Below are 27,956 nucleotides of genomic sequence, written 5' to 3'. Positions count from 1 at the left end.
CAAGTTTTGTACTTTGCCAAGAATGGGCCAGAATTGAGTTGATGAACTTTTGTATAAAGGAAGACCATCAATGCTCACCTGGAGCTTCAAATCTGTTGTGTTCCTCAAAATGTCCTTGTTGTCATAGAGGACCCCTGAAATGGATTCCAGTAAACCAAAATGGTAGTACTGGCCACCAGCTTTATTTTGCATTTCTTTTTTTGAACGCACTGTTCCTAATAACGTCCTTGCATCTTTAGGAAGACTCAGATTATGATTTCGAAGGATGCTGAGTAAGGAATTTAGTGCCACATGTGTTATTTTGTTTTCTGTTGCCCAACTTGCCAAGTCGTCGTTAAGAGAACTTGAATGCAATTCAGTATCTGCATCAGAGTCCGACTCTGAGTCAGATAGACTAATGAATGATGCACTTGCCATGGTGTTGCTGCATTCAGGTGCATCGACATAAGACAAACAGTCCATGAAGTCAGTATCATCTTCAACAGTGCTGCTTGTATCTGTGCCATCATACTCATCCCTCAACGGTGATGCTGATAACATATCCATTGATTGAAGCTGTTTGTCCACCTTGGCTTTGGCTTTTCTTCGCAGTGTCCAGTAAGACTGTTTTTTGCAATCCATGGCTCTGAGATATTAACACACAAAAAAATGCATTGCCCTAACGTGCAAAGCCAACTACATACAGTGCTTTTCAAATGCAGTATTTGTAGATCCTTACATCACATACTCTGGATATAGCTTTTACATGTAATTGAACTCATTATAAAATTTAAGCTTGTTAAATTAAATGGAGATTAATAGATGATAGACAACCAGAATATGCAATGTTATGGATCCCCAAGATTGGAATTTGGAACTACTTTCTTAAAGACAAATTACACATACCTTATTATTGAGTGTGTGAGCTTTTGATGTAGTTGTCAGGAAAACTCTGTAATTAGAAAAGAGATAAATTGGTAAGGTCAGTTTCGTCGTTCTTATAATGCCTAGAAATAATATAACAAAGCTAAATAAATGTGTAATCACTTTTATGGAGTAAAATTTGTTTAAATAAGAACTAAACTCCTTAAGAATGCCTATATTCTGCTATTCTTTAAAATTAAAAGTTTTTTTTGTTTTTTATCTTGCCCAAAATTTAAAGTTACAGTTATGCTAGAAATTACAATTTTATTACCATTTACTCACCATTCACTTTTTTTAACCTGTATGATGTTATTTCTTAGGTTGATTACAAAAAACGATAGTTTGAAGAAAGCTGGAAAATTGTAACCATTGCCTTCGTTTGTATTTGTTTTCCTGCCATAGAAATCTATGGTTACAGGTTTTCAGCTTTTTTCAAAATAACTTTTTCTGTGTCCAACAAAAAGATGTAAACTTGAAATTTGAGGGAGAGTAAATACTGAGTTAATTTTCATTTCTTGGTGAACCCTTTACTGCAGGAGACAAATTGTTATCATAACAAAATTTGAAGGAAGTTAAGATCAACCTATTTATTTATTTATTTATTTTTATTATTTTTTACTAAGATATGGGTTGAGTTGTGGGGTTTGAAACCAGAGGTCTAGGGAGGGTTATGTATTCTAAACTATGCAGATAAAAAAAATCTCCTAACAATTGTTACTAATGTTATTCTTAATATAAGTCATGGAATGAGTTTTTTTTTCTTTTAAAACAGGAAGATTGTTCTATATTCAAAGATTTGTTACTGTTCGCTGATCTTGAGGAAAGTTCCCAGGAGATTTATTTGTTTAATGTTTTAGGCGAATGGCTACAGGATAATATATTTAATTTAATTTGGATTTAATTTGATATTTAAATCGTTGACACTGTTTTATATAATAGAACTTAAATGGCTCGAGAGTAGTTTATGATCATGACTTTAAAGCATATCCTTATCAACAGGTGGCAGTAATACGCCTTTCTATAAATCTGTATGCCAAACGCCAATGTTAAGAAGAAGATTAACCACTTCCACGAGCTTCACGCCACGGCTTTTTACAGGTAAAGTAATTTACTTTTTGTTTCATGGCATATTTATCCTACATAGTAAATGTGTGCGGTCCTAACGTGAGGTAATGTTAAAGCAGGGAATGCGGTATTGCGGAGAAAATTATATATTTTATAGGTAAACGCAGTGTTCGTAAAAATTGTTGAATGGGAAAATGGTAAATGCTGATCACGCTTATATTATAAGCCGTTTTCATCTGTATTTGGCGCTGATCACTAGTTTTTCCACTAACAAAAATATTTTAATATGTTGAAATGACTTGTCAAAACTAACATTTATAAGCTTGCTTTTGAAAGTTGTGCAAACTTTGCAGGACCCTACTCCTTCGAGCGAGTCTGTAATCATGGCATGTTAATAAAGACCGTAGTTTCGTCCTTAAGCATTCAACAGCGTTCACGCGTTACTTTTCTCATCGCTGTTGGACCAAACAAATCAGTATTTTCCCGCTCCGGCCTGCAGTTGGGCCACGTCATTTCGATTATTTACCATGGTTTACTATAGATAAACAAGTAAATACATATTTAATAAAAATGGTTGATGTAGTTATGCCATCGTAATCATAGTTTTTCTGTTTTTTTAATAGATACGCATTTTAAGCTTTTCAGGTAACGTTAAGTACTTTTTAATAAATGCGCTAATAATCATGGTTTTACGGTACAAAAAAATCCTTGAATAGATGGCACATAAGTAATCTTGTGTCGGAAGGCTGACATTTAACGTTAATAAAACTAATACTTACCAACAACCGACAAATGAACCTTAAGCTTAACCGAATAAACAATGGAAAAAAACGTAAATATGTAAACAAACGAATAACCACGAATGAACAAGATCGAACAGGATTGTATGTACAAATTAATGTATTTACAGAATATTCTTAAGCTAAAAAGCCAACTATTGTAAAAAAAATAAAAATAAATAAACGTTGAGGATGCTCTCTGTCATCTGTTTGCTAACTGCCGTTGGTGATGTGACGTAATCGCCTCACTACGTGTCACCCTCACCCAGACTTGAGCAGGGTAACAGAAATGTCCTGTATAATATAAATGTCTAAATTGTTAGAAATTAATTAATTTGTTAAATATATGTATTTTTATTTAATCCTATTATTAATATTATTATTAGTGGTTCAAGTGTGAAGCGCTGAAACCCTAATGTTTTTGTTGTTTTGTATTATTCCTGTTTTCAACATTATTATTATTATTATTATTATTATTATTATTATTATTATTATGGCCTAGTTTTTCACTAATGAATAATCTGTCCATAAAAAAACTACATGCCATACACCACATTCTCTACGTATTTCTTTACTACTGTTAACTCTTCAGCTGTTCTGTCACATTTTTGGTAGTGTGAAAAGTCATCACTCACTGTACATAATATTAGAATGTCATTATTACAATGACCCTTGAAACGTGCTACAGTGAGTACAAAACTATTACATTTACCAAATAAATGTTCAGGTTTTTTTCTCGTAATGTTAAGTGGACATTCTTCAAAAGCAGTATTAATTATTTATTTGTGTGTAATATAAAAGGTTATTGTTTTATGTGATTTGTTTATCTTTAATATCCAAATAATTTGAATAATTTTAGGGGTGCAAATTTCCGATATCAGGAAAAATATTATTTGTTGATTGTATTATTATTTTTTTCAGGTGTTTTTGATTAAGTTTCTTAAGTATGTTTCCCCTATCATTGGTAATGTTGTGAATGCATAAAAAGTACTAAATTCCTACATTTAATTCATGGAAACATTAATTAATGAACGGTCATGTACTAGAGAGTTGATTTTAATTTTTTGAATTAGCGTATATTAACATAAAAATATATCCTTACCTGTCTCATGCAGAATTCTGTTCTGATGTTGAGCTGTGGTCCCTTCATCCAGACGCTCTTCGAAAACCAGTCTCTTTCACAGACATCAGGTACTTTTTTTTGTGTGTGTGTGATTTAGTATCACGTGATAACTCGCTACATAATGTCATATTCAATGTGCAATATAAGGCTTAAAATGTTACAGTATGAAAATTTCTTGAACTAGAGCTGCAGAGTTGGATGAAATAATCAATTTATTTTTTTTGGGCTTATATTAAAGATTGTGTGTGTGTGTGTGTGTGTGTGTGTGTGTGTGTGTGTGTGTGTGTGTGTAACATTTGGAAATAATTAAAATAAATATAGACTAAATCAAGACTAAACATATCTGTAAAAAATTAAAAAAACTGTGCTTTTTTGTTGTTGAATCAAATGTAAGAACTCTGAACCAAAAATTTTATATGTCTCCATATAGTATGTTCATAGTAAATATCAGAGATAACAAAAGTACATGCATACTTAAGTACAAGTTCTCCTGTTAAAAATGTCAGGTAAAATTTGAAGTATTGATTATACTTTTGTAAAGTATAAAAAGTAAAAAAAAAAAAAAAAGTAAAGAAGGATGGCCTCAAACATGTACACAAGTTAAAAGATTCTAATAACCTGTTTTAGTTTCATGCTTGTAAATATATTGCACATCATATATACATTTATACAAAAAAAACAACAAAAAAAACTTGCATTACATTTTTAAAATTTTTTTACCTGATAATGCCTATTTTCAGCAGGAAAGTAGCCAAATACTAAAGCTCTGCAATCCCAATAGCACTTAAAATGTTGCTCCATTGTCTTGGCACAAACTCACAACCATCAGGTGCCAGTCATGTTCTTACACTCTTAAATTTAACACTTAATTTAGTCTGAAACATTTTTTTCTTTTGCCTTAAATTTCACTATTTTTTTCTTCTTTTTTTTGCATTTACCCTCCTATTGACTTATGGGTCAAATAACGCCAACATTTTAACAGCAGAAAACAAATACCCTAAACCAGGGATCACTAAAGTTGCAGTCTGTTCTGTAATGTTACGCAGAGTCAGTTTTTTTTTTTTTTTTTTTTTTTTGCACGTTATTTTGACAATACAAGGCTTTCCCAGTTTTTATGATGCACACAAAGATTCTCTTTTCTGGCTATGCTACATGCTTTTTAATATTAAGCTATTTTCTTTAAACCATAAATGTATATTTTCCTGCCATGGGTTTATTAATAAACAATCCCTCGCCTGAACTTGCCGCGAGAGAGATTGATTATTGAAAGCACATAATCAGCAAAGAAAAATCATATACTCGTACACAATCTTTAAAATAATTAAATTTTTAAAAATTTGCAAATATATAAGTGAGATTTGTGATACAATTACACTAAAGCAATCCTTAAATCCTTTCCTCTGAGCAAAATAAATCATCCATCTGTATAGTAGAGTAGTGGAGATACAACAAAAATGTAATTTGTATATTTTTCTTGGAAAAAATGTATTTTTGAAACTAATTTAGTTTGCTATATTTTTTTACTTAATTTTTATGATTCTTTGTTCAGTTATTAATAAACAAGAATAATGAATAACATTTGAGTTCATGCGCTTCCAAACAAGTCCGCTATAAACACTTTCCGCTATAAACACCTTAATATTTTAGAAGTTTGTTCAACCAATAATTGATCTTATCCAGCCGTGTCCCACCCATAAGCAAGCTGTAAATATGCATGCAGCCTATTTTTTGATTACCTGACCAGCGCATTAACAGCAGCACCCACTGATATAACCAAGAAATTATGAGCTCCAAATTTGCACAGTGTTGTCATCCACGTGACTGAACTCGTCGTGAAGATGGGGGAAAATTAAACATGCTAGACTTGCTGCGACGATGTCGTGAAGGGTCGCAGACATGGTATCGGTTGAACTATGCCACATTTCACGAGAAGAAACGATTGAATCTTGTCACGACGCCCATTTGTCGTTTCCGATTCCCTGCGACACCCTACGTCAAGAAAATCGTGCCTAAATCGTGTAATCTGAAAGGGGCTTAAGTCAAGAATACAGCATTTGTAACTATTTATTAATTGATACTAACAGTTATTAATGTAGAGTTCATGCTTAAAGTAAATTCATTAAACTCATGTTTAATAAATGATTCATGGTGTAGTGTTACCAAATATCCTGCTTCAACATTTATGAATACTGTCTTGCTAAAAAAGCTTCCACACTTATTCAGGTACATTTTAGCATTAAAAATGCACCCTTTACTGTAGTCAAAAAAAGAGTGTTGACCACTGAGTAAACACTGATGAAATGCTACACACTGATGAGGGAAAACATGAACATTCAGTTTGTGATGAAGATATGGTTGTTTCTTTGTGATTAAATAGATTTGAAGACTTAAATATAAATTTCCTGGTTTATTTTTCGAAGTTTAATGAAGCCAACCCAATTTTGACCCAAAGGACAAACAGTGAAGACAGAATTCTAGGCAACATAATCAAACAGCAGCAGATTTTAGCAGTTCCCTTGATTTAAGTGTTTGTTTTTTCAGAGTACTGTGGATATTTTACATTTATTATATCTATTCAATGCAAAAAGCAGCATACAATGGTGTAGGTTTCCCTTTAACAGTTACATCCTACTGTTTCTACTGTAGCATAAATGTGGCTAGAATAAAAGATGAAAAAATTATGTATTCCCTTTTTTCCATGCCCTAAAAAATATTGGAATCAGAATACAGAACTGATAAGAACCCGTTTCGCTAAAATTAAGATGATACCCAATCCTGCACAGGTGCGATTACAACCTTTAAAACTTTTTAAATTATCTTTTTTACCGTGTGATAAATTCTTGATCCTTTGAATTATAATCGCATGCGTAAAAATACACGTACAGTAATTTCGATGTTCTAAAATATTTAAACTTTTAAAATCAACAGTGTATATATGTATAATGCTAAAACTGTAAGAGTGTAAATTTAGAAAGTGGGAATTAATCAGAAATCAAGGAAATAAATTATATTTTTTGTTCAGAAAATTGCACATTTATTTTGTAGTTTTAGATTAAAAGATCAGAGAAAGCATGTACAGTACATACACAGTAGCTGAAAAAGGACAATTTCTCAAGCATTTAAAAGCCAGGTTTAACTGGTAATGTGCTTCATTTACCTATGATCTGATTGACCTAAATGGATCCGGTGTAATTGGCTTCAGTCATATTTCTGTCACCGTCTCCATCTTTCTTAGCCATCCTTGAATTTCTCATGCTAAACTTCATGCATACAGTACGTGATCATAGGTTAGGAAAGCAGGCACGGCACGCATGTATGCTATACCAAAAAGATAAATTGATGAATCAGCAAGGGGCTCAAATTGGGTAATGACAAGTAACATGAATCATGTCACAAAACACATCAAGACAAAAGTAACAAACCTGTTTTACATGTGTAATGAGTAGAAAGTACAGGTATTTGTAAAAATGTAAAGCGTAAAAGTAAAAATTTGTCAAAATAATTAAGTACAGATACCTAACAAATCTACTTAAGTACAGTAACAAACTATTTGTATTTCATTTCTTTTTCTCATTTTTTAGTTGTGCCATTTTTTTGCGTCTATGCTTTAAAAGAGACAAAATGAAAATTGTAGCCTTTGTTTTCTATGCTTTTTGCAACATAATTTGCCCAGATAACTGCTGTAAATCTCAGCTTATGTCCATTGAGGTTTAAGGAATTTTGGATGGAGAGATTTCCATACTGAATCTCACTGTGTTTTTCAAGTTCTCTGATCTCGGCAGAAGTGAATTATAGACAATGGCCCCCTAGACATGGCCTTGCTACAGAAGCTCTGCTCATAACTATGATGCAGCCCAAATAAGTTTTGTAATACAGACTTTCATATCACAGTTTACACTTTAGGCCATGTACATTTTGTAAATTTGTTTATTAAAAATAATAATAATAATAATTATAATAATAATTAGTTTTACTGCAATCACCTTGGTTTATTAATTTGTTTTAATAATGTTTTTCATACAGACCCTTTACTGTATTAAGCTGCATAACCTGTTTAGATAAAAAAAATAAAAAAAATAAAAAAAACTCAAATGTCAATCTTACAGATTTTGAATGTGGTTTTAGTACTTGGCTGCATTGAATATTTGCTTATGACTAGTAAACAATACAGTAAGTTTGTGTAGAAACTCTTATTACCAGAATGTATATTGTTACAGTCCGTCTATAATAATTTTTTTGTCTATTTATCAGGGTCCAGTGACTACTTTTGGGGGGTCTGCAAACTTCCAATGAGGACCATTGACCAATTGAAAAGGATTCACTCAAGGAGGGATTAAATGCCACCATCTCACCCCAATACCTTGGAAATTATGGGTCAATTATTGGGTGATGGCTTTTCCACCACCAAAACGCTTGTAAATAGTTGCCTAAAACACATGAATAGTTAATTGTTTTAGGCTGGAACCGTTTATTTTAATTTCTAATAATACATTTTAAAATATAATTGTATAAAATGCCATGTTGTTTTATGTATTGTAAATAAACAAGTCATTCAGCACCATTTCAGTAAGTAACTAATGTCAAGCAGTTGTGACTGTTGCGCATAATTATTGTGATGCTGTATAAAGTAATATCAAAGGTGACAACATACTTGCCACACAATTTTTATATCAATTGACATGACAAAAGTGCAGTTGAGGCATGACAATGTCAAAGTTGCATCAACAGCAGCTTGTAAATGGGATGATTTTGAATTAAAACTTTCTTGAAATTATTATAATTTTAATTGGTGTCAATGATCCCTTTGATGCAAATTCGAGTGACTATTTACCTCACAATCACATAACATGTTGTATTTGGTTATGACAAATGGGGAAAGTCAAAATTTGTCAGCAACTTGTACAAACTGTTCTGCTTGATTTTGAATTATCTGCAGATTAATTTGGGCATGCATTCATGGCAGCTTGGTGTATGTTTCAATCATGGCTATCAGCTTTTACAACAGTACTGCAAAATAAATTCTCAACATCTGAAGTGGATCTTAAATGGAAGTTCTTTTCTACTTAACTTCATTTTAAAAAAGTGTGTTAAGTCATGTTTATCAATTTGATTTATTTAGCACATCTGTACATACAATACAAACACCAAATACATCTGTGCACGGTCGTATATTATATGTGTTCACTGGCCAATGTTGTGGATAATTTTGTAAGACTTTTTTTCTCTCTTGTAAATAATAGTATTTTATTGTCTATCACAATGATCATTTAAAATAATCTTTTCATTTGCAACAATGTATAAACTGCCAAAGGTTAGTGAATTTTGTGAGGCAGTATAAATTGAATTTAGTTTGTATAGTGCATTTTCTTAAAAGGCTTTTTCCTTTTCATTATCAAGGTTTGTTTGTTAATTAATTTAGCAATTGTTGGTTTTGGCTTATTCACTTGAGGTTTAATTATTTTGAGCAAAATATGAAAAAGGGTTGTCTGTGTAGTACATCACTTTTTTAAATCCATGGCATGGGTCAGCTTTAAATGGCAATTTTTTTTTTAATCACCCTTAACCGAATTGTTACTCAAATTATTAAGCTTGTATATTGGACTTGAAATGGCAACTATATATATATATATATATATATATATATATATATATATATATATATATATATGTATCTATATGTATATGCTTTTAGCAAAATAACACTGTCGGTCAATAAAAAGCAGGTAAGAGTACTGCTGTTCTTTATTTATTTATTTTTTTGCATATACATTACTCAACCTATTGATAGATCATGAAATCTAACAAAAACAAAACTCTAAAAAAAAAGATATAAGGCTGTGTGCATGATGGGTCCAAAATGTGTTCGTGTGTTTGGATGTGTGTGTGCTGTACTGTATTTTTATTTCTTATGAAAATAAATTAAATTATTAAAAAAAGTTTCAATAGTTATTAATTCTGTGAACATATACAGTTTTCATTATTCTAACTAAAGAAGCAGTGCATAAAATAAACTGGCAGTACTAGACAGTACTAAAACCGGCATAAAAAAATAATCAAGCTTAAAATTTGAACGTCATGAATGCTAAATACATTATCAGTGACATTGCCTTAAACCCCATGCGTCGTGACATCTCTGACAGTAAACTAATTTGACACATTGACATTTCCTCATTCTAGTTCAAGCTGCTATGGTCGCGTCTGTTGTCAGCTTGCCTCGGTAATTTCAGGAGTCCAAGATTCGTCGTATAGACGGCGTATAGAGGTCAAGAAGACGGCTCCTTAACAAATGAAAACGTTCGATCGAATGCGATGTTTAGCAGATGTTACGATCTTTCAAAGACGTCTCCGCGACGTACGTGTGCTATCTGGGATTGTACTGTAAAGGACCGTGAATCAAAAGTTCAATCGTGTTTTGATATTTCATAGTAACGTTATCATAAACAAATGTTAAGTAAAAAAGTGTTCTGTGGTTTCAGGAGTGAGAGAATAACCCCCTGCTACAGAAAACATAACACAAGATTCCTAAATTTCTGAAGGGAGCTGATCACAGAGATGCAGAAAAGACAGGTAACTTTAAGCAGAGGATTAATTCATATGAATTTCCATTGCACATCATAATGCACATATTACATGTCTATATATTATGCATCTGTTACTTGTCTTTATTGCAGTTATTTTAAGAAAGTTTTGACATTGAAACATGTGAGTGGTGTTAAATTTCAAATCACATGATTCTTCAGAACTTAATAAATATGCAGATTTGCTGCTAATGAAGTAATATTTGTTATTTTCATTTTGTTTTTTTATGATTAATTGATTTATTAAATCTTAGAAAAAAGTTTACACTAAATTATTTGTCATCACATCTGTTTTTAGCATTGATAGCAATCAGAAATGTTTCTTGAGCAGCAAATCAGCACCATTTGATAATCACCATTATATTAGTTCAACCTCAAGCACTAAATCAACATCTTTAAAAAAGATTTCTGAAAGATCAAGTGACACTGAAGACTTAAGTAATGATGCTGAAAATTCAGCTTTACATCATAGCTATGAATTACATGTATATTTACACCGTTCACCCATCCCTTACACCTTAACTCATCCTCAAACAAGTCAATTTAAGCCCTAAATGAATAAATTTTGATTTGTACAGGCATGATATGTCGTTTTGTTTTGTCTTTCTTTTGGTTTTGTTTTCCACATCATCTGAAAAGGAGGTCAAAGTTTAACCTAAGTGCCGTGTAGCTGATGAACATCTTTTTATGTAAGTATATTTTTGACGGACTGCCAGACACTTGTCAAACAGTGATGAGCAAACGAGGGGCCGTTCTTTTAAAAAGATCAGGGAGATGCAAGTCTAGAGATTAATATACGTTTTAATTCAAAATTGATTTATCTGGAAAAATTTAATAATGTTTTGAGATGTGCCCTATATGCATTTAGATGTCCATCCATGTTTAAAATACTTTTAAATTTAACAACGGCTGCAAGTTATAAAAACATAAACACAAAAATGTTAAAGTAAATTGAGAAAACATTTTCATCAGTTTGACAACATACACAATCTCACAAATAGCATAGAAAAAGTGACAAAGCTGTCTTTTTTGTCTGTGTTTTATTACTCTCTTTGCACTCTCGGCCACTGTATGTAACAGTAATTAGTATAATGTAACAGTAGACAGATGAGGAATGTGAATATGTAGTTTAACTTTAAGGAGCGTTACTACTGGAACCATTTTTTATATATATTATATTTTTATATACATTTTATATATATATGTGTGTGTATATATATGTATATGTGTGGGTATTGATTTCCCTTTTAAAAAAAATTAAGCAAAAAATTAATTATAAGGTAGATCAGCTCCTGACAGACATGTTAACAGATCAGTTTAACTCTTATTAAATTCATTCATTAATTTTCTTTTCTGCTTAGTCCCTTTATTAATCTGGGGTAACCACAGCGGAATGAACTGTCAACTTATCCAGCATATGTTTTACGCAGTGGATGCCCTTACAGCTGCAACCCATCACTGGGAAACAACCATATACGCTTATTCTCACTCATACACTACAGACAATTTAGCCTACCCAATTCACCTGTACCCCATGTCTTTGGACTTGTAGGCAAAACCGGAGCACCCAGAGAAAACCCACTCAAACGCAGGGAGAATTTGCAAACTCCACACAGAAATGCCAGCTGATCCAGCCGAGGCTCGAGTCAGCATCCTTGCTGTAAGGCGACAGCACTACCTATTGTGCCACCACGTCACGCTCTTATTAAATTATATTTATATAATATATTGTGTTTCAGTACATGCTATTTTGGGAAGACAAAATATATTCATAAGCTCTCAGAAAATTCAATAAGAGAATTAACTGCACAATTACTTGAAATGCATGGATGGGATTACATTATTTGTTAACCAAAAGTGAGTTTCTCTTTCTTTGCAGTATTGGATGCCTGATTGCAGTTCAACTCCAAACTCAGTTGGACCAGCTGATCAGTGTCTTCAGTATTACCACAAGCTACTGGGCAGATGTGTGGACAGCTATGAGCCAAACTTGGGACGTTTGGTTTTTAGGTAATACCAGTGACAAAGTATTCAGTAAATTGCTTATAATAAAAGATGCTCACTGCTTACCCCCTTATAGTTAAGTTGTTTGCAGTTTCATTGTTGTAAAAATACCATACTTTTTCCTTTTTTATCAGCAGGTGGAGAGACCGTCTGGGCAGCAGAAACAAGACAACTAATCATAGTTAGGTTGAGATTTGTATTATTAACTTGACTAGTTTGGTTGCAGACTTGTTCAATACTTAACAATTTGTATGAGTTACAAGATCAATGGTCCTGCTATCAATGTTTTTGTAACTTAAATTCATTACAGTTTAGATACAATCAAATGTCCAAACCATCTGAGTGAATGACATCAAGGAAACAGGATCAAAAGATCATTCATTATAGACCGTTTCATAGGTAACAGCACATCCTTTGTGAAAAATAATTTATTTTTGTGTCATCATCACAAGACAAAATACATTTCAACTGATTTCAGTTGGTTATATTTTTCAGGTCATTCTGTTCTCCTGGTTGTGAGGATGTGCAGAGGCTGTATTTGTCAGTGTTAAAAGACTATCCAGACATACAAGCAGCCGACAAAGAGTTCTGGAGCAGCACAGACAGGTAGTTCACAGTGGCTAGGCTAGAAGTTTATACTTGGTTGGCCAGAAAGTGGCCTTCGCTATTTTGGGGGGTCCATACAAATACACCAGTGTAAGCTATACTATTGCATTGAAAAAAATAAATGAAAGAATTAATTAATCGGTTGAACACAAAATATTTTAAAGAAAGCTTAAGTATCAAGGTGGCAATATACAGTATGTTACATTGTAGTACATGAGCTGGCTAATACAGACTCGTAAATGTTTAGTTTCTAAGATTAGTTAAATACTAAATCCTATACTTGAGACCGGCTGCATATACAGTTTTAACTGAACTGAATTTAACTAGAACTACACCAGCATTCCAAGTGCTCTAGACTAGCTTTTTGCACTGGTGCGTCTAAAATGTTTGATGGCATTGCATTTAACACTGCAATTTTACATGTTAATTTTTTTTTAAATTACAATCCGTATAGGCAATATTGACTTGTAAATGATTAACTAAAATCGGGTCAACACACATTATGGGGATTGTGTGTAGAATTTTGAGGAAATTAATGAATTTAATACATTTTGCAATAAGACTGAAACATTAAAAATGTGGAAAAAGTGAAGCGCTATCAATACTTTCCAGATGCATTGTATATGGTTTTTAGCGCGTTATCAAAGACTTAAAAAAATAGTCCAACATTATTTACAGCAGCAAAAGACCCTCCACATCAAAAGCTACTGGTCAGCTCACGATTAAGCAAACATCTGAAAAACAAATAGCTTATTATGCCTTCACAAGAACTCAGTGTTTTTGAGTCTAATGAAGATAGTACTATTTTATTAAATTATTATTTAGCCTGGCATGTTTACTGTTACAAAATATTTTAAATGTTTCTTAAAATAAAACATATTGTGTTCAATGGGGAAAAAGTAGCTGTTTTTTACACAGAGATAAAAAAAAACACATTTCAGAGCAGTAATCACAATACTGTGAAACTGTGATATTTTTATCTAAGATTATACCTTCAGAATCTTATACCTGCCCATTCCTAGCCAGTTACTTAAAGCATTCAGTCAGAGTTTTTTTTATTTTTTATTTTTTCAGTTGGCCTTTATTCTGTTTTTCTATGTTCTTGGAAATGCTTCTGTGCATGAAAATGTGACGATATGTCCAGGTTCTATAGTTAATTCTGAAATAAATCTTAAAATGAAACAATATTTAAAAATGCAATATTTAATGTGTCAGACACTAAATAAACATGTCAATTCATTTATATTAATCTGATTCCCTAACAGGGCAGCACGGTGGCGCTGAGGGTAGCACGTTTGCCTCACAGCAAGAAAGTCGCTGCTTCGAGCTTCGGCTGGGTCAGTTGGCGTTTCTGTGTGAAGTTTGCATGCTCTCCCTGTGTTGGCATGGGTTTCCTCCAGGTGCTCCCGTTTTCCCAAGTCCAAAGAAATAGGTGAATTGGGTATGCTAAAATTGACCATAGTGTATAAGTGTGTGTGAACGAGTGTGTATTGGTTGCAGCTGAAAGGGCATCCGCTGCGTAAAACATATGCTGGATAAGTTGGCCTTTCATTCCGCTGTGGCGACCCCAGATTAATAAAGGGACTACGCCCAAAAGAAAATGAATGAATGAATCCTTAACAGTTAATATTGGTATAATGTGCAGCAGTTTGTCATTTATGTAAATTAACCATTTGAGCGTGCTTAGTTTGGGGTATGTTGTGCCATTAAATTGTCAATAGGTTTTATTTTTTTCCTGCATTTTAAATCTGCTTTAGCTTTCTTCTTTCCTATAAACCTGGAAATATAAAATATATATATTTTTGGTTTTTAACAAATTGCTTATTTTATTCTTAGATTGGTGTACGCTGATGGTCTGCTGAGAATTCTGCTGAGTTGAAGGGATCCTCCTTTCAGACAACCTCTCCAAAGTACAATAGGACTAGTAAGTAACATCTTAAACATACACTACTGTTTCATAGCTTTTAGGTTGGTATGGTAAATTCTCTTCTGATAGTGTCAGCTTTATTTAATTAATACAGTCAAGCAGTAATACTGTGAATTTAATACAGTGTATATAATTAATAGTGTCACATGATCCTTCTGAAAAAATAGTATTCCAATGTACTGATTCTGTCCTCTAGCTGTTTTTTTAAATATAAAACATTTTAAATAGTATTCTTGATGTATGAAAAGTTTATTTTTAAGAGCATAGTATTTATTTGAAAAACAAAAAAGTTTGCTCTTTGATGATTGCTAGCAATCAGACATGTTTCTTTAGAACAAAAAGAATTTGTGCAAAAAAGTATTCTCACTGAGCGTTGTCCAACTGTGGTCCAACACGTCATTTAAGTTTTCAAATAAGCCTAAAAGACTCGATTAGCTGCATCAGGTGCATTTAATTAGAGAGTTGAATATATAATTTCTTTATATATCCTCCTCTATAGCCTGCATATAATTGTTTTTGTAGCAGAAATAAAGCTATGATTAGGCCGACCCGGAATTTTTGCAGAACTCCGCAGATGTTTAGCCTATCATTAATTCTGTTTATTTACTTGAGTAAATGTGTGTAAATCTATATTTATTCAGTTTTTAAATTAATTTCAGTAATATTATTGACTAATGTTAAAATGTTCGTCTGATTTATGTACAATGAGGTTTGTACAGTAATATTTTCTGTCTTACTAGATATGTTATATAAAAAACTTGCTTTATTTACCAAATAAAGTGAATCTAATTGGATTTGCATTTTAAACATTAAATAAAACTTAAATAAATTATTTTTTTTATTTCATATATTAAGGTTTAAGTTATGATAATCCCAAAATAATTCCGCAGAAATCCGCAGACTTCCACCAAAATTTTCAGCAGAAATAGCAAAAAAACATCTGCAGATTCCTCCTGGCCCTAGCTATGATATATTAAATGTGGTGTACAGTGTGACATTTTAGTTGACGAAACTTAGTTTAATTTGCATGTAATGTGGTATCTGAAGATTAGACATATATTTAGATACAGATTTATACTAACACAATGATACTAAAAACCAAAAAAAAAAAAAACATTCATTATGATTTCACAAGGAATTTAACTTTCAAATGGCTTTTCTGAAAATTAGTGCTCAGACATACTCTTTAAGGTAAAATTAAATTAATTATTTTAGCTAGGCACTTGCATAACACATACTCCAGTTATATGTCATAAAACAAATAATATATATTTGTGGTAATATGAACTGCTGCAATGCTAATCTTTCTCCTTTTGGTTTCTTGCTTTATTTAAGGGTTCCCACAACAAGGATTAGATTTGGCTACTGCAGTCCCGGTTTGGGCCAGCCTCACTTGTGAAGACTAAAGTTGAAGACAACATACAAGAACAATTTCGAGGATGGCAACACACTTTTTATTCCACCTATTTATCCCCTTTTATGTGTAAGCAACATTCCACAAGATAAAACAAAACTAAATGACAGGTTATATCTTTTAATTTTGTCTGTTTTCTTGGAACATTGTACACAATTTACAATCAGTTATATATATATATATATATATATATATATATATATATATATATATATATATATAGGTCAGAGCAAGAAAATGTTATGTTTTCTTCTGGAGAAAGTCTTATTTCGGCTAGAATAAAAACAGTTTTGAATTTTTTTAAAAAACATTTTAAGGTCAATGTTATCAGCCCCTTTAAGCAATTTTTTTTTACTGTCTACAGAACAAACCATCGATATACAATAACTTGCCTAATTACCCTAACCTGCCTAGTTAAGCTAATTAACCTAGTTAAGCCTTTAAATGTCACTTTAAGCTGTATAGAACTGTCTTGAAGAATATCTAGTCAAATATTATTTACTCAGTTATTAGAAATGAGTTATTAAAACAATTGTCATTAGAAATGTGTTAAAAATATTTCCATTAAACAGAAATTAAGGGATTTTATATATATATATATATATATATATATATATATATATATATATATATATATATATATATATATATATAAAATGACAAAATCTGTTTTGTGTTGTGCATTAGTTTGCTTAAAAAAACTGGTTATCTCTGAGAAAGTATTGTTATTTTATATTATTGATGTGTTATTAGTTCAGAGGAGATTGCAAATTGTTGAATGCCATTTAGAAAAAAATTGTAAAAAAAAATTTACTACAGACTTTAATAAGATTTTATCAGACAATTATTTTAATTTGTATGATTTTATTTACTACTGTAAATATTGTTTGCTTGGTATTTATTTTGTGTTTGTGTACTCTTTTATTATTGTAACTCCCTGAAGAAAGTCTTTTGGATACTGAACACATGACTGGTATTATCTTGTATTTTAAAATTATAGTCTTGGAAACATGCATTTTCTTTAACACTATTTAAGAAATTATAAGCATGTTACACAAGTTATTTGTGTTTTTACTATAGTAAACTATAGTCACCCTTAGTGTACATGTTTTGAAGTACTTGTAAATATTCCTATGGTCTTAATATAAATGCTGCAATGGACTTTGTATTTAAAATCTTTATTTCACAGTAGTTCAGCCATGGTTATAGTACAACTTGTTGGTTTTGTTTTAAACGTGGTAAAATGGTTATGTGTGATAAAAGTATGTTAATCTATTTGTATGTGTGTGAAAATATTAATAAATCTTCAATTGTTATTGAGAGTGTGGTGTCGTGTTTAATATAAATAAGCAGCTGCAGCAGCTAGTGGTCCATAAGTATGAGCAAAACGCCTGAGAACAGCGCCTCCGCGGAGCGGCCGGTATTTCCGGTTGCGTCGTCCTAACATCGGCCGGACAGCGTTTCCGATCATTTGCCGACGTCGCGGCGACATTTTGCCAATTAGCAAACGCTCCCTGAGCGACATCGCACCGATGGAATTTTGAAAATCGGCACGACGTCGGCCCAACGTATGTGTGCTGTCTGGGATATATATATTGCTATGTTCTGCATAGGTCCAGATAATATATAAAATGGCATGAAATGTTTTTTGCTTTTCATTTTCCATTCTTTACTGTTTCTGAGGATTCAGAATGTTTAGATACTCGGTCTGGAAACAAGTCAGAAACTCTTAAGTGAGGAAAGGATTTTTGCAGAGTATTTATACATGACTTTATTTGTTTATTTTTCAGTGAGCAAGAATTTGACGCAAGGATTTAGCTTCATTTAAAGAAAACTGGCAATCTCTAGTGATATAGTTGTCAATAAAATTTTTTAAAAAAAAATAATGTTGTCTGGGGTTTTGTTTGTCAGGTAGGTAAATGGTCCTTGGAATTGTAGAAAGTAGGGAATTGTTTGTCTAAACGTTGTCTGGTAGTCAATACCACTGCATTCTTATCAAAGCACATCATTACTCCATATCACACTGTATTGTTTGGTTATAATTTTGTTATTTTCAAAATGCAACTTTATATATAAACAATACAACAAAATCCATATCTCTATATGAAGACGTATAACTAGGCTACAATTAACCGTTACACTATTCAACTATTAGTGTTTGTAATTTTTCTAATTAATATAATCTAAATTAATTTGCAATTGGGCTTTTGCATATGTGAAATTATTTGGTGAGTGTATCAATTCTGCATATTATCTAGTAGTGAGTTTATAACTCGCTTTCTGAAACATTAACTTGGCGTTCATATTTAGCCTAATTAAATAAAAAATATATATATTTATGAACAGGACATTTAATAATCTGGGAGCGTTGACTTCAAATGTTTTATTTGGCCATGTATCTTTCTTTCATCCCCTCGACTGGACGCATTAGGAACAACAGGGGGGAAAGCTGATCCAAGTCTGCAGACGCCCCATATAGGGAATAATTACTCGGGAACGCCCTTGGATAGAAGACGTGAAACCATTAAGATCAGTAATATGCTCCGATTCTCTGTCAGTACTAAACAACTTAATTACTGGAACATCTAAGGCAAGACAGGACATAATGAATGAGATAATGCAAAATTTATTCAGAATCAGACAGGGTGGACTTTTTGTAAGCTTCTTGTGGATTCCTGGTCATATGGGAGTAGTAGGTAATGAAGAGGCAGACCAACTTGCAAAGGAAGCATTACAACATACTCAGATAGAAATAAAAATAAAAATAAGTAAGTCAGAGGTAAAAAACATAATTGCAAAAGAAACAGGTAGAATGTGGCAAAGGGAGTGGGATAATGGAGAAAAAGGCAGACATATGCATAATATTCAAGGATGTGTGGGTGGTACTAGAAATAAGTTTGGTAATAGAAGGAATGATGTGGTAATAACTAGGTTGCGTGCTGGTCATTGTTTGCTAAACCAGTATAAGTTCAGAATAGGGAAGCACGAGACAGGATGTTGTGATAAATGCGGGAAAATAGAAACATTAGAACATGTAATTACAGAATGTGTGGCATATGACAATCAGAGATATCAGTTAGTTCAAGGATTAAGTATTTATGGGATTAAAAATTTGTCATTTCAGACCCTATTAGGAAACAGTTCAAATCAAGTTGAAATAATAATGCAATTAATTAATTACTTAAAGGAAACAAAATTGATTAATAGAATTTAAGAATAGCTTAGCAAAATAAGGAAATAAAATTTACTATGATTTTTAACTAGTATTTTTTTTCTTTCTTTCTCTCCTCTCCTCCTACTGTTATTACTGTTCTCTCTTCCCTATGGTAATCTCATCCCTCCATTCGTATCATATATCTTTAGTACTCATGCTTTTTCCAACATTATGCGCTCCACACTCCTATCCAGTAGGTGGCGGAAATGCACCATTTAAGTTGGTCTGCCAACCGCCATTAACCCCATAAGAAGAAGAAGAAGAAGAAGGGAACGCCCTTGGCCGCTCATGCACGCGACCATGACCGCGCAGACACTGGAATCAAGCGACCCGCGTCGAGCGGTGCTGTAAAGCGTGTTTTAAATGCGGGATTCAGCAGACATGATCATATTGAAGATCATAGGAAATATATTGGAGAACTTTGATTCACTGAACAGCGACTCCTGATCACAGATTTCATCTCAACTGCGTCACATCAGGAGTTCAGTAATACACCCGCACAAACACTCTGAACACAGCAGACAGAGACATGCGGGGCCCAAAGGACATGCGGGGGTTCACATTCAATCACACGACATGCAGGAGGATACATGCGGGACTTTACATGAAGTAGTGTAAACGCAGGACGCGAGACAGACTGTAAACACGACACACACCGCTTCTTCTTCTGCCTGTGTGCTGAGTCAGAGAGCAGAGCTGCACACCGCCACCTGCTGTACTGGAGAGAGAAACATCAGTCCAACTCCAACATCAGAGATACTATGAAGCATATAACTGACAAGCACACAGGATTATATGATAACATAACAGATGTAACAGTCATACAAAACTGAGAGATGCAGAACACACATTAAACAAGAGAAATGAACATATATGATATATTTAAATGATTAGACTGTACAGAAAATTTTCTTCATTATTAGAGAGTTTTTTAAAGCTTTCTTGTGTCTTGTAATTGAGGTCAAAAATTATAAAATATTTGTAAATCTCTACAGAACAAATTAAAGGAGGGAGTAAGAGACTTTGCCTTGTGTCTGTGAAACTTCCCAAGCTAAATGATCAACTTCAGAGCATTATCGAGCGCATCATAGCCAGTTTTACAACTCAGAAGAAGAATCATGCACTCCTCAAAATTAATTATGCTGTAAAATAAATCAGAAATCAACCCTGAAACCTGTTTCCAGAAATCCTCAGAGAATGTACAAGTACAGAAGAGCTGTAGAAGACTTTCAGGCTCAGTGTTACAGCAAGAGCATTGTGCTGAAATGTCTGATTAAATGTATTAATAAATATACAGCAGGGGTAACACCTGTCTAATCTTCTGAAATGAGTTTATTTGACCTTATTTGGGAGTAAATGGTATTACTTGTTGACCAAATATCATCTATAAAAGGTCAAGAGAAATATTGTTTCCATTTCAGAATGTCTTTGGGGAAACAGCAGCTATTGTGAACGAGACATTTCCTGATGTGGAAGTTTTTACTCTTTTGATCTGAGATACTGACACCACCAAGCACAGTGTTTGAGTTTGCTTTGAGTTATAAGTCAGATGAGATTTCATTAAGTAAAGCAGTTTATTAGAGATGCTTTCCACAATCACGTTATAATCATCATGCAAAAACACAGTCCCTGAAGAGGAAAGCATTTCCTGAAGAGTGTAAATCTCACCACTGCTACTCAGTAAATCTGAAACTCAAATAATCCCCTTGTCAAGCCAATCTGTTTTACATAGACTTTTGTTTTTGTGCAGCACCTGCTGGTTATTCCACAGAATGCTGGTGTGTGGAGAAAAGTTCTGTTTAAAGGCAATTGCGAGAGGTCCCGAGTTCAGATCCCGGACGAGCCCCCAATTAATGTTACGACAACAGTCACAACATCAACTAAGGGAAAACACAAACAGATCGGTCTAGGGGTTTTATTAACTGAATAACCAAATATAAACAAAGCATGGGGAGAAAACAGAATAAACGAAGGCTGAAAACAAAAGGAGCAGCACTCCACGTCTGGACGGCCGCTCAAATCCCCATCACTGAAACACTGCAGCGCGAGCTCTTAAATCACCAACGGTCAATGATCTGCAGGTGCGGAGGAATCAACTTAAAATCAAAACACAGACAGCAACAAAACACTAGAGGGCGACAAAGTAACATAAATAAATAAATAATAAATACATGGACATGTAACATCCACACTTCTAATGATTGCTTATGAAAGGTTGGTCATTTAATGGGAAGTTTAGTACATTTGGAGTCACCAGAAAGCAAAAAGTTTAATCCAGCACATTTGTCAAGGAAGAGATTTGTAATATAAAGCCAGTGAATGACTTTGGGAAAGGCAGTGCTTCATCCAATTCATTTTAACCATTGTCAAATCAAGAACAGTGAGTCCACCTTTAGAAAACCTTATTGATTTTCTTTTGACATATTCTGTCCTGTTTTTCCAGATGAACTGAAATATAACCCTATCAATCACTGTACACATTTTGGGATTAACATATACTGTAAGCAGAGAGAGCGGGATAGACCAGCCTTGATATTCCTTCAGCTTTGGAAAGTAGAAGACGTCCATGGATAGTCAGGTTCCTCTGAGACCAGCAATTAAATGTAACGGGTGTCCCATCAGCAACACACCCGTCCATAATAACTCAGGTCTTGGACACAATAAAGGAAGCCATCCACCATTGCACTCAATCAGATTTATTCTCTCCGTCTGAGATAAAACTGAGATAAAACAAAGATATGTAATGCAGGAAAGTGCAGCATTAACATTCAGCTCTCTCTCTTTCACAGTCACACCAATCTCTGTGAATGTACATTTTCTTAAACTCAAAAACATAACATATAAAAATTGATAAACAACATACCTGAGATAAAACAAAGATATGTAATGCAGGAAAGTGCAGCATTAACATTCAGCTCTCTCTCTAAAAGGGAAAAATACAAAAACTCTCTCGTTGGGATCTTGTATACAACTTTAAAATGCATTAGCAATGTAATGCTTCAGCTAGCAACACACAAATCATCTAAATCGTAAAAAAATAAACATTAGGAAATCAAAACATGAACTAGTGTATTATTTAAACAACATACACATCTGTTTCGCTCGATGAAATTATATAAAATTTTTTATATCATCCCTTTTTAATTAGTTTGCGAGAGAGAGAGACGAGCTGCGCTTACCTTTCACAGTCACACCGATCTCTGTGAATCTACGGTAAGCGCAAAGGGACAATATTCTCCTGCAATTTATTTACCACAAGGGAGCACTCAAAAACCATCTTATGTATAATGCCTAATTTCATGTCATTCACTCTGATGAATTATATCATCTTATCTTTTCAACTCATAAACACAGTTTTGACTTTCTTTAAACATTTAGAAAAGTTCTGATCCTTTCAGAAAAACATTTATTAAGTGTAATACCTCAATATGTGATGGTGTGCTTGACCTAAATTCCACAAACATCTGAGATATCAGAATGAAGAATTGTCATCATTTCAGTTTTTTTTTTCTGATTAACAGAAAGGCCAGAAGCATTCGACAATCATTGTAATGCCTGTGATATTTCAGGGACTTGTTTTCATTATGTATAGAGACACATGCATCATCTGCACTATTTGAACACCTTCAACATTTGAGCAATCGACCACATAAAGATGAAGAAGCTCTGCAACCACCAGAAACAGAAAAGGGGAAACAGGACAACCTTGTCTGATTCTTCTTCCAATGACAAAACGTGGAGAAGCTCCATGAGGCAAAGACACATTACTAGTGAAGTCTTTACACAGAGTCTGAACAGTTCTCACACACTCTTGACCAAAGCCAAAATGCTTCAAAGCGTCCTACATGAAGGGATGCTCGACAGCGGCGAAGGCCTTGTAAAAGTCTAAACACAAAATGAGAGCATCATCGTTCACCAACTCTGAGCAATCTGAAAGGTCTAAAACAAGACGGATATTATTGAAACATGTGGATCTTTCATGAAACCTGATTGTGAGAGTGAAATGTGTTTAATCTTCTAGCATATACTGCGGAGAGAATTTAATAATCAGAATTAAGCAGAGTTACGGGACGCCAGTCATCAAGAAAAGGTTTCTCCTTATTTGGTTTAGGGATCAGTGTGATTATGCCTTGCTTAATTGATTCAGCTAATCCTCCTCTATCTGAGCAGTCTTTAAACATATTCAACATCACAAAACAGCCTATACAGTTCAAATGGCAAACCATCTGGTCCTGGCCTTATATGATTTATTAAAGGGGTTTACTGTAATTATAGTGTCCAATTTCGCTACAGTTATCACACTCTCTCAAACATCATGATGATCGTCACTAAGGGTTGGAATAAATGACTAAACATTACAGAAGAATTGATCAGAGCATTCTGGCTGAAAGGAAGAAGTAAGACTAGGAAAAGTCATGTACAAACTTTAATATTGTTCCTTCATCTGAGATGAGGTGACCACTAAAATCAAGGGTTGATATGCTTTTCTGCTCACCTTTTCTCTTTTCTGAATTAAGGAAAATAGGTTGAAATATTTTCTCCAAATTCAGGCCACTTGACCTTATGAACGCAGCTTTGGCCGTCTCCACATTAGGAGTATCAAGGTCTTTCTTCAGTGTATATAACTGCTCTTTGTCCTGTTCGCTAGGAGAGGAGAGACATACACTATTATTTATGTCCTGAATGATTGCAGAGCTCTTCAATTCCCTTCTGTTGTCAGATTTAATTTGGTCAATTATTTGCTTAACACCTGAACAGTGTGAAGAGTATTGTGAAAAGGAAGTCTTTAGTTTCCAATAGTCTGGCGGTCTAAAAACGCGATAGGAAGCCTTTGATATTTCATGATCAATACACGCATGATCAGTTAGCAGAGCATGAGAAACAGTACAGCGATTAATAAAAGAAGCTAGTCGATCAGACACCAGCCATAAGTCTATTCTAGATCTTTACCACATGTCTGCTTTAAACCAAGTAAAACAGGGCTTACTGATTCCATGGCCGTGTCTGAAAGCATCCAACAACAAAAGGCTGTTACAAAAGTTGATTATAACTAAATTAAGTAGTGTCTTTTAAAAGACAAATCTATATGGTGTTACGTGTTTTATGATGTTAAAGTGGGATGCTGTAACATTTAAGTGAGACAAGTGTAATGTGTGCGACAGATCAATAATGAGGCCAGGTTCAGTTACTCTCATTTAAAGCTTTTACTCAATAATTGAATTGAAACATGTAACAATAATAAATGGGGGAGAAAAAACTAACAAACAAACATTTATAATTATTATCTTTAAACAAGAACAATGAGTTAAAGCCAAATCAAAGAAATTAACAAAACAAAACAATCCTTAAATCTAATGTCTAAACTAGGCGTCAAAAAGAAACACAAATCTTCAGTGTGTACGACACCCGAACTAAACTAATCAAACTACAAAACTCAAAAATACACGGGTGGCAAAACACTCAAACTAATCTAACAAAACATCAATCTAAACTAAAACAAAACAAACCGGATAAGTCCGTTAAATCTTAGTTTAGAATCACACAACCATCATCATATGTTACTTAAAGCCAACAAAGTTCAACAAGCAACTCGAATTATCACAGTAACTGAGAGATCACAAAATAGACGAAGCATTTGCACAAACAAATTGCGTGGAGCACAAAGCGTATGCCGAGGCAGGGCGCACACCACACACTGGACTGACAGGGCTTTAAATACTTGCGGCTCGTCCTTGGATTGGTGAAACCGGAGAGCGTCATAATGATGATGGACAGAATAATAAACCAATAAGAAACCTAGGGTTGAGCAAACGGAGAGGAGGGTGAAAAAAAACAGAAAGAAAACATAAATCATAACAATGGTGTTAAAAGACAACACAGACGGGTTGTATCTGTCCTTCAATGTTGAAGTAGAGGGCTTTAATTACACAATCTATGCTACTTCAGAGAGTCAACACTGCAAAAAATGCTTTTCTTGCTAAGATATTTTGTCTTGATTCTAGTCTAAATATCTACAATTTTTTATATCAAGAAGCATTTTCTAGACAAGCAAAACATATTGTCTTGTTTTGAGAAATAATATGCCAATATTAAGTGAGTTTTTCCTCAAAACAAGTAAAATGATCTGCCAATGGGGTAAGCAAATTAATCTTGTTTTTTCTTTTGACGTAAGATTATTTTGCTTACCCCATTGGCAGATTATTTTGCTTGTTTTAAGGAAAAAGTCACTTAATATTGGCATATTATTTCTCAAAACAAGACAATATGTTTTGCTTGTCTAAAAAATGCTTATTGATTTAGGAATTTTTATATATTTGGACTAGAAACAAGACAAAATATCTAAGTAAGAAAAGCATTTTTTTGCAGTGTAATGAAATGTTTTGGCTGTGGAAAATTTGGTCATTTGGTCCCTGCTTGCCCTGATGCGGTTGATACTGCTCAGAGTGCTGTTTCTGACATTACACCTGCTGCAGAGACTGTGGCATCTTCTGCTGATGCTCCAGTCTCTGAGGTGGCAGTAGAGTCTGAATCAAATACATTGACTTTGGCTGAAATTGTTGCAGGGTCTTCTGTTGTACCTGCTTCAGTTAATTCTGAGATAGATGGCATGAATGGTCACAGTGTTACACCAGTATTGACAGAAAATATAGCAGTCACTGGAAAAAGCAACGAGGCTGGAAATGAAGCGGAAATGCAAACTGAGGTATTTTTCAAAGCTGCAATAAAGAGGAGAAAAGGCAGAGGTAAGACGACAATAACACAGGCCAAAGAAGACAAGAGCGAGACTGAAAGTGCAGTTTCAGACATGGACAGCGATTCTTCAGACTCCAATGATTCAGGCTGCTCTTTTCTTCATCACTAAATGAGGATGAAGAGCAGCCAGTGGTGTACAACACTGAACAACTAACTCAGCTTTCAAGAGAAACAAAGAGACTGAAGCTGAAGACTATTGTCCAGATCCATCTGCTCTTATAAGAGATGTAAAGAGGTGCATGAAGGAAGGAGCTTTCTGTGATCAGGACGTGTACCGTCTTAGAAAATCCATGAGAAAAATGAGAAAACAAATGCGTGAAGATGAAGAACAGGACATGGTGTGATAGCTTCTTCTGTTTTTGACTGTTTCTATCATTTATGAGAGACATTAAGATTGGAGCTCTACACTTGAATGCTGCTAGAAACAGTCAGAAGAGAATGTGTCTGTCTGAGTTTATAAAGATGAAACGTATTGATGTGACCTTCATTCAAGAGTCTCAGAGTGCTTTATTTAATGAAATAGACTGGAGAACAGAATGAGATGCTCAAGTGTTCATGAGTCACATGTCCTCTAATAGTGGAGGAGGAGCTCTATTGCTTTCACAGCAGTTTTCACCAATTCTATGTGGAGAGAAAGAAATAGTCAAAGGACGTTTATTACAAATTAAAGCAAAACTTGAGAATATTTTAATGACTTTATAAATATTTACGCTTCTACAAAAGCAGATGAAAGAATAGACTTCTCCAATTCTTTTAGTGCTGTCCTTAAAGATATCAAATCAGAAGAGTTTTTCATTTGAACAGCACAGAGAATGAGAAGAGAGATCCAAATCACTCAGAAACACATCCTGCTTCACTAAAAGTGCTTCCACAATGAGTAAGAGTGTTTGTTTTATGCGATGTGTGGAGGAATGATCATCATGAAAATAGACAGCACACTTGGGCACATAGTAAGAATCATTTTATTTCAATGGCAAGGCTTGATAGATTTTACATGTTTCATTTTCAAGCAGATTGTGTCAAAGATTGTACAATAATTCCTGTTGTGTTTTCAGATCACTCTTCTGTTATTTGTGCTATAATTTTTAATTCTGTGGAGATTAGGAGTGCCTATTGGCATTTTCATACGTCCCTTTTAAAAGATGAGACATTTATTGAAATCTTTTCTTTATTTTTGGGAATTTTAAAGAAGAAAAACATCTTTATTCTTCACTGCAGCAATGGTGGGATTGTGGCAAGATTTACATTAAACAATTATGCCAAGAAAACACTTTTAATGTCACTAAAGGAGTTCCTGAATCCATGAAGAAATGAGAGGATGAACTAACAGACCTGTTTAACACAACAGCAGCTACAAGCAGTGATCAATCTGAAACCCGGAAATCAAACACAGATTTGCTGGCTGATCTTTGAGTAGTGAAAGCACAAGGAGCATTCATTCATTCAGGTTTAATAAACATCACACAAATGGAGGCTCCTTCTAAGCTTTATTAGTCTAGAACAGAAAAATGGCCAAAGTGGAATTATTCATTCACTAAACAATAATGCAGGAGAGGAACTTTATAATCCAGTGACATACGTAAACATGCT

At 33.7% G+C, this 27,956-nt stretch overlaps 1 protein-coding gene and 3 long non-coding RNA genes across 12 annotated transcripts in view; 3 read left to right on the top strand and 1 right to left on the bottom strand.

The window, feature by feature from the left end:
• Positions 1-20,293, bottom strand: part of LOC137491011 (uncharacterized) — a 171,866-nt gene extending 151,573 nt beyond the window's left edge. For 4 of the 8 annotated variants that reach the window (XR_012402451.1, XR_012402456.1, XR_011011007.2 and 1 more), the window contains exon 1: positions 20,044-20,293. Coding sequence is in view for 1 of the 8 variants with exons in the window: in XM_073948092.1 (XP_073804193.1) it covers positions 20,044-20,073 (30 nt within the window). In the remaining 7 variants the exon portion in view is untranslated. The remainder of the gene's footprint in view (positions 1-20,043) is intronic. The other 4 variants (XR_012402453.1, XR_012402454.1, XR_012402455.1 and 1 more) reach the window with 1 other exon arrangement.
• Positions 1,952-8,904, top strand: zgc:194207. Its single transcript, NR_120359.1, is given in 3 exon segments — positions 1,952-2,001; positions 3,863-3,938; positions 8,122-8,904. It is a non-coding gene; the product is annotated as a zgc:194207 (long non-coding RNA).
• LOC101883646 (uncharacterized) lies at positions 10,407-13,031 on the top strand. Of its 2 annotated transcripts, none has more exons than XR_012402703.1 (6): positions 10,407-10,437; positions 11,088-11,137; positions 12,001-12,108; positions 12,328-12,458; positions 12,587-12,633; positions 12,948-13,031. It is a non-coding gene; the product is annotated as an uncharacterized lncRNA (long non-coding RNA). The 2 variants fall into 2 exon arrangements; XR_011010989.2 differs by lacking the exon at positions 12,948-13,031 and adding an exon at positions 12,763-12,823.
• Positions 14,401-16,459, top strand: LOC141381866 (uncharacterized). Its single transcript, XR_012402716.1, has 3 exons — positions 14,401-14,490; positions 14,895-14,982; positions 16,321-16,459. It is a non-coding gene; the product is annotated as an uncharacterized lncRNA (long non-coding RNA).
• Positions 20,294-27,956: the final 7,663 nt, after the last annotated feature.

The sequence above is a fragment of the Danio rerio genome, chromosome 4, assembly GCF_049306965.1.
Source record: "Danio rerio strain Tuebingen ecotype United States chromosome 4, GRCz12tu, whole genome shotgun sequence".
Taxonomy (NCBI): domain Eukaryota; kingdom Metazoa; phylum Chordata; class Actinopteri; order Cypriniformes; family Danionidae; genus Danio; species Danio rerio.
The sequence above is the reverse complement of the archived record's forward strand: the minus strand, read 5'-3'. Positions and strand labels throughout refer to the sequence as shown.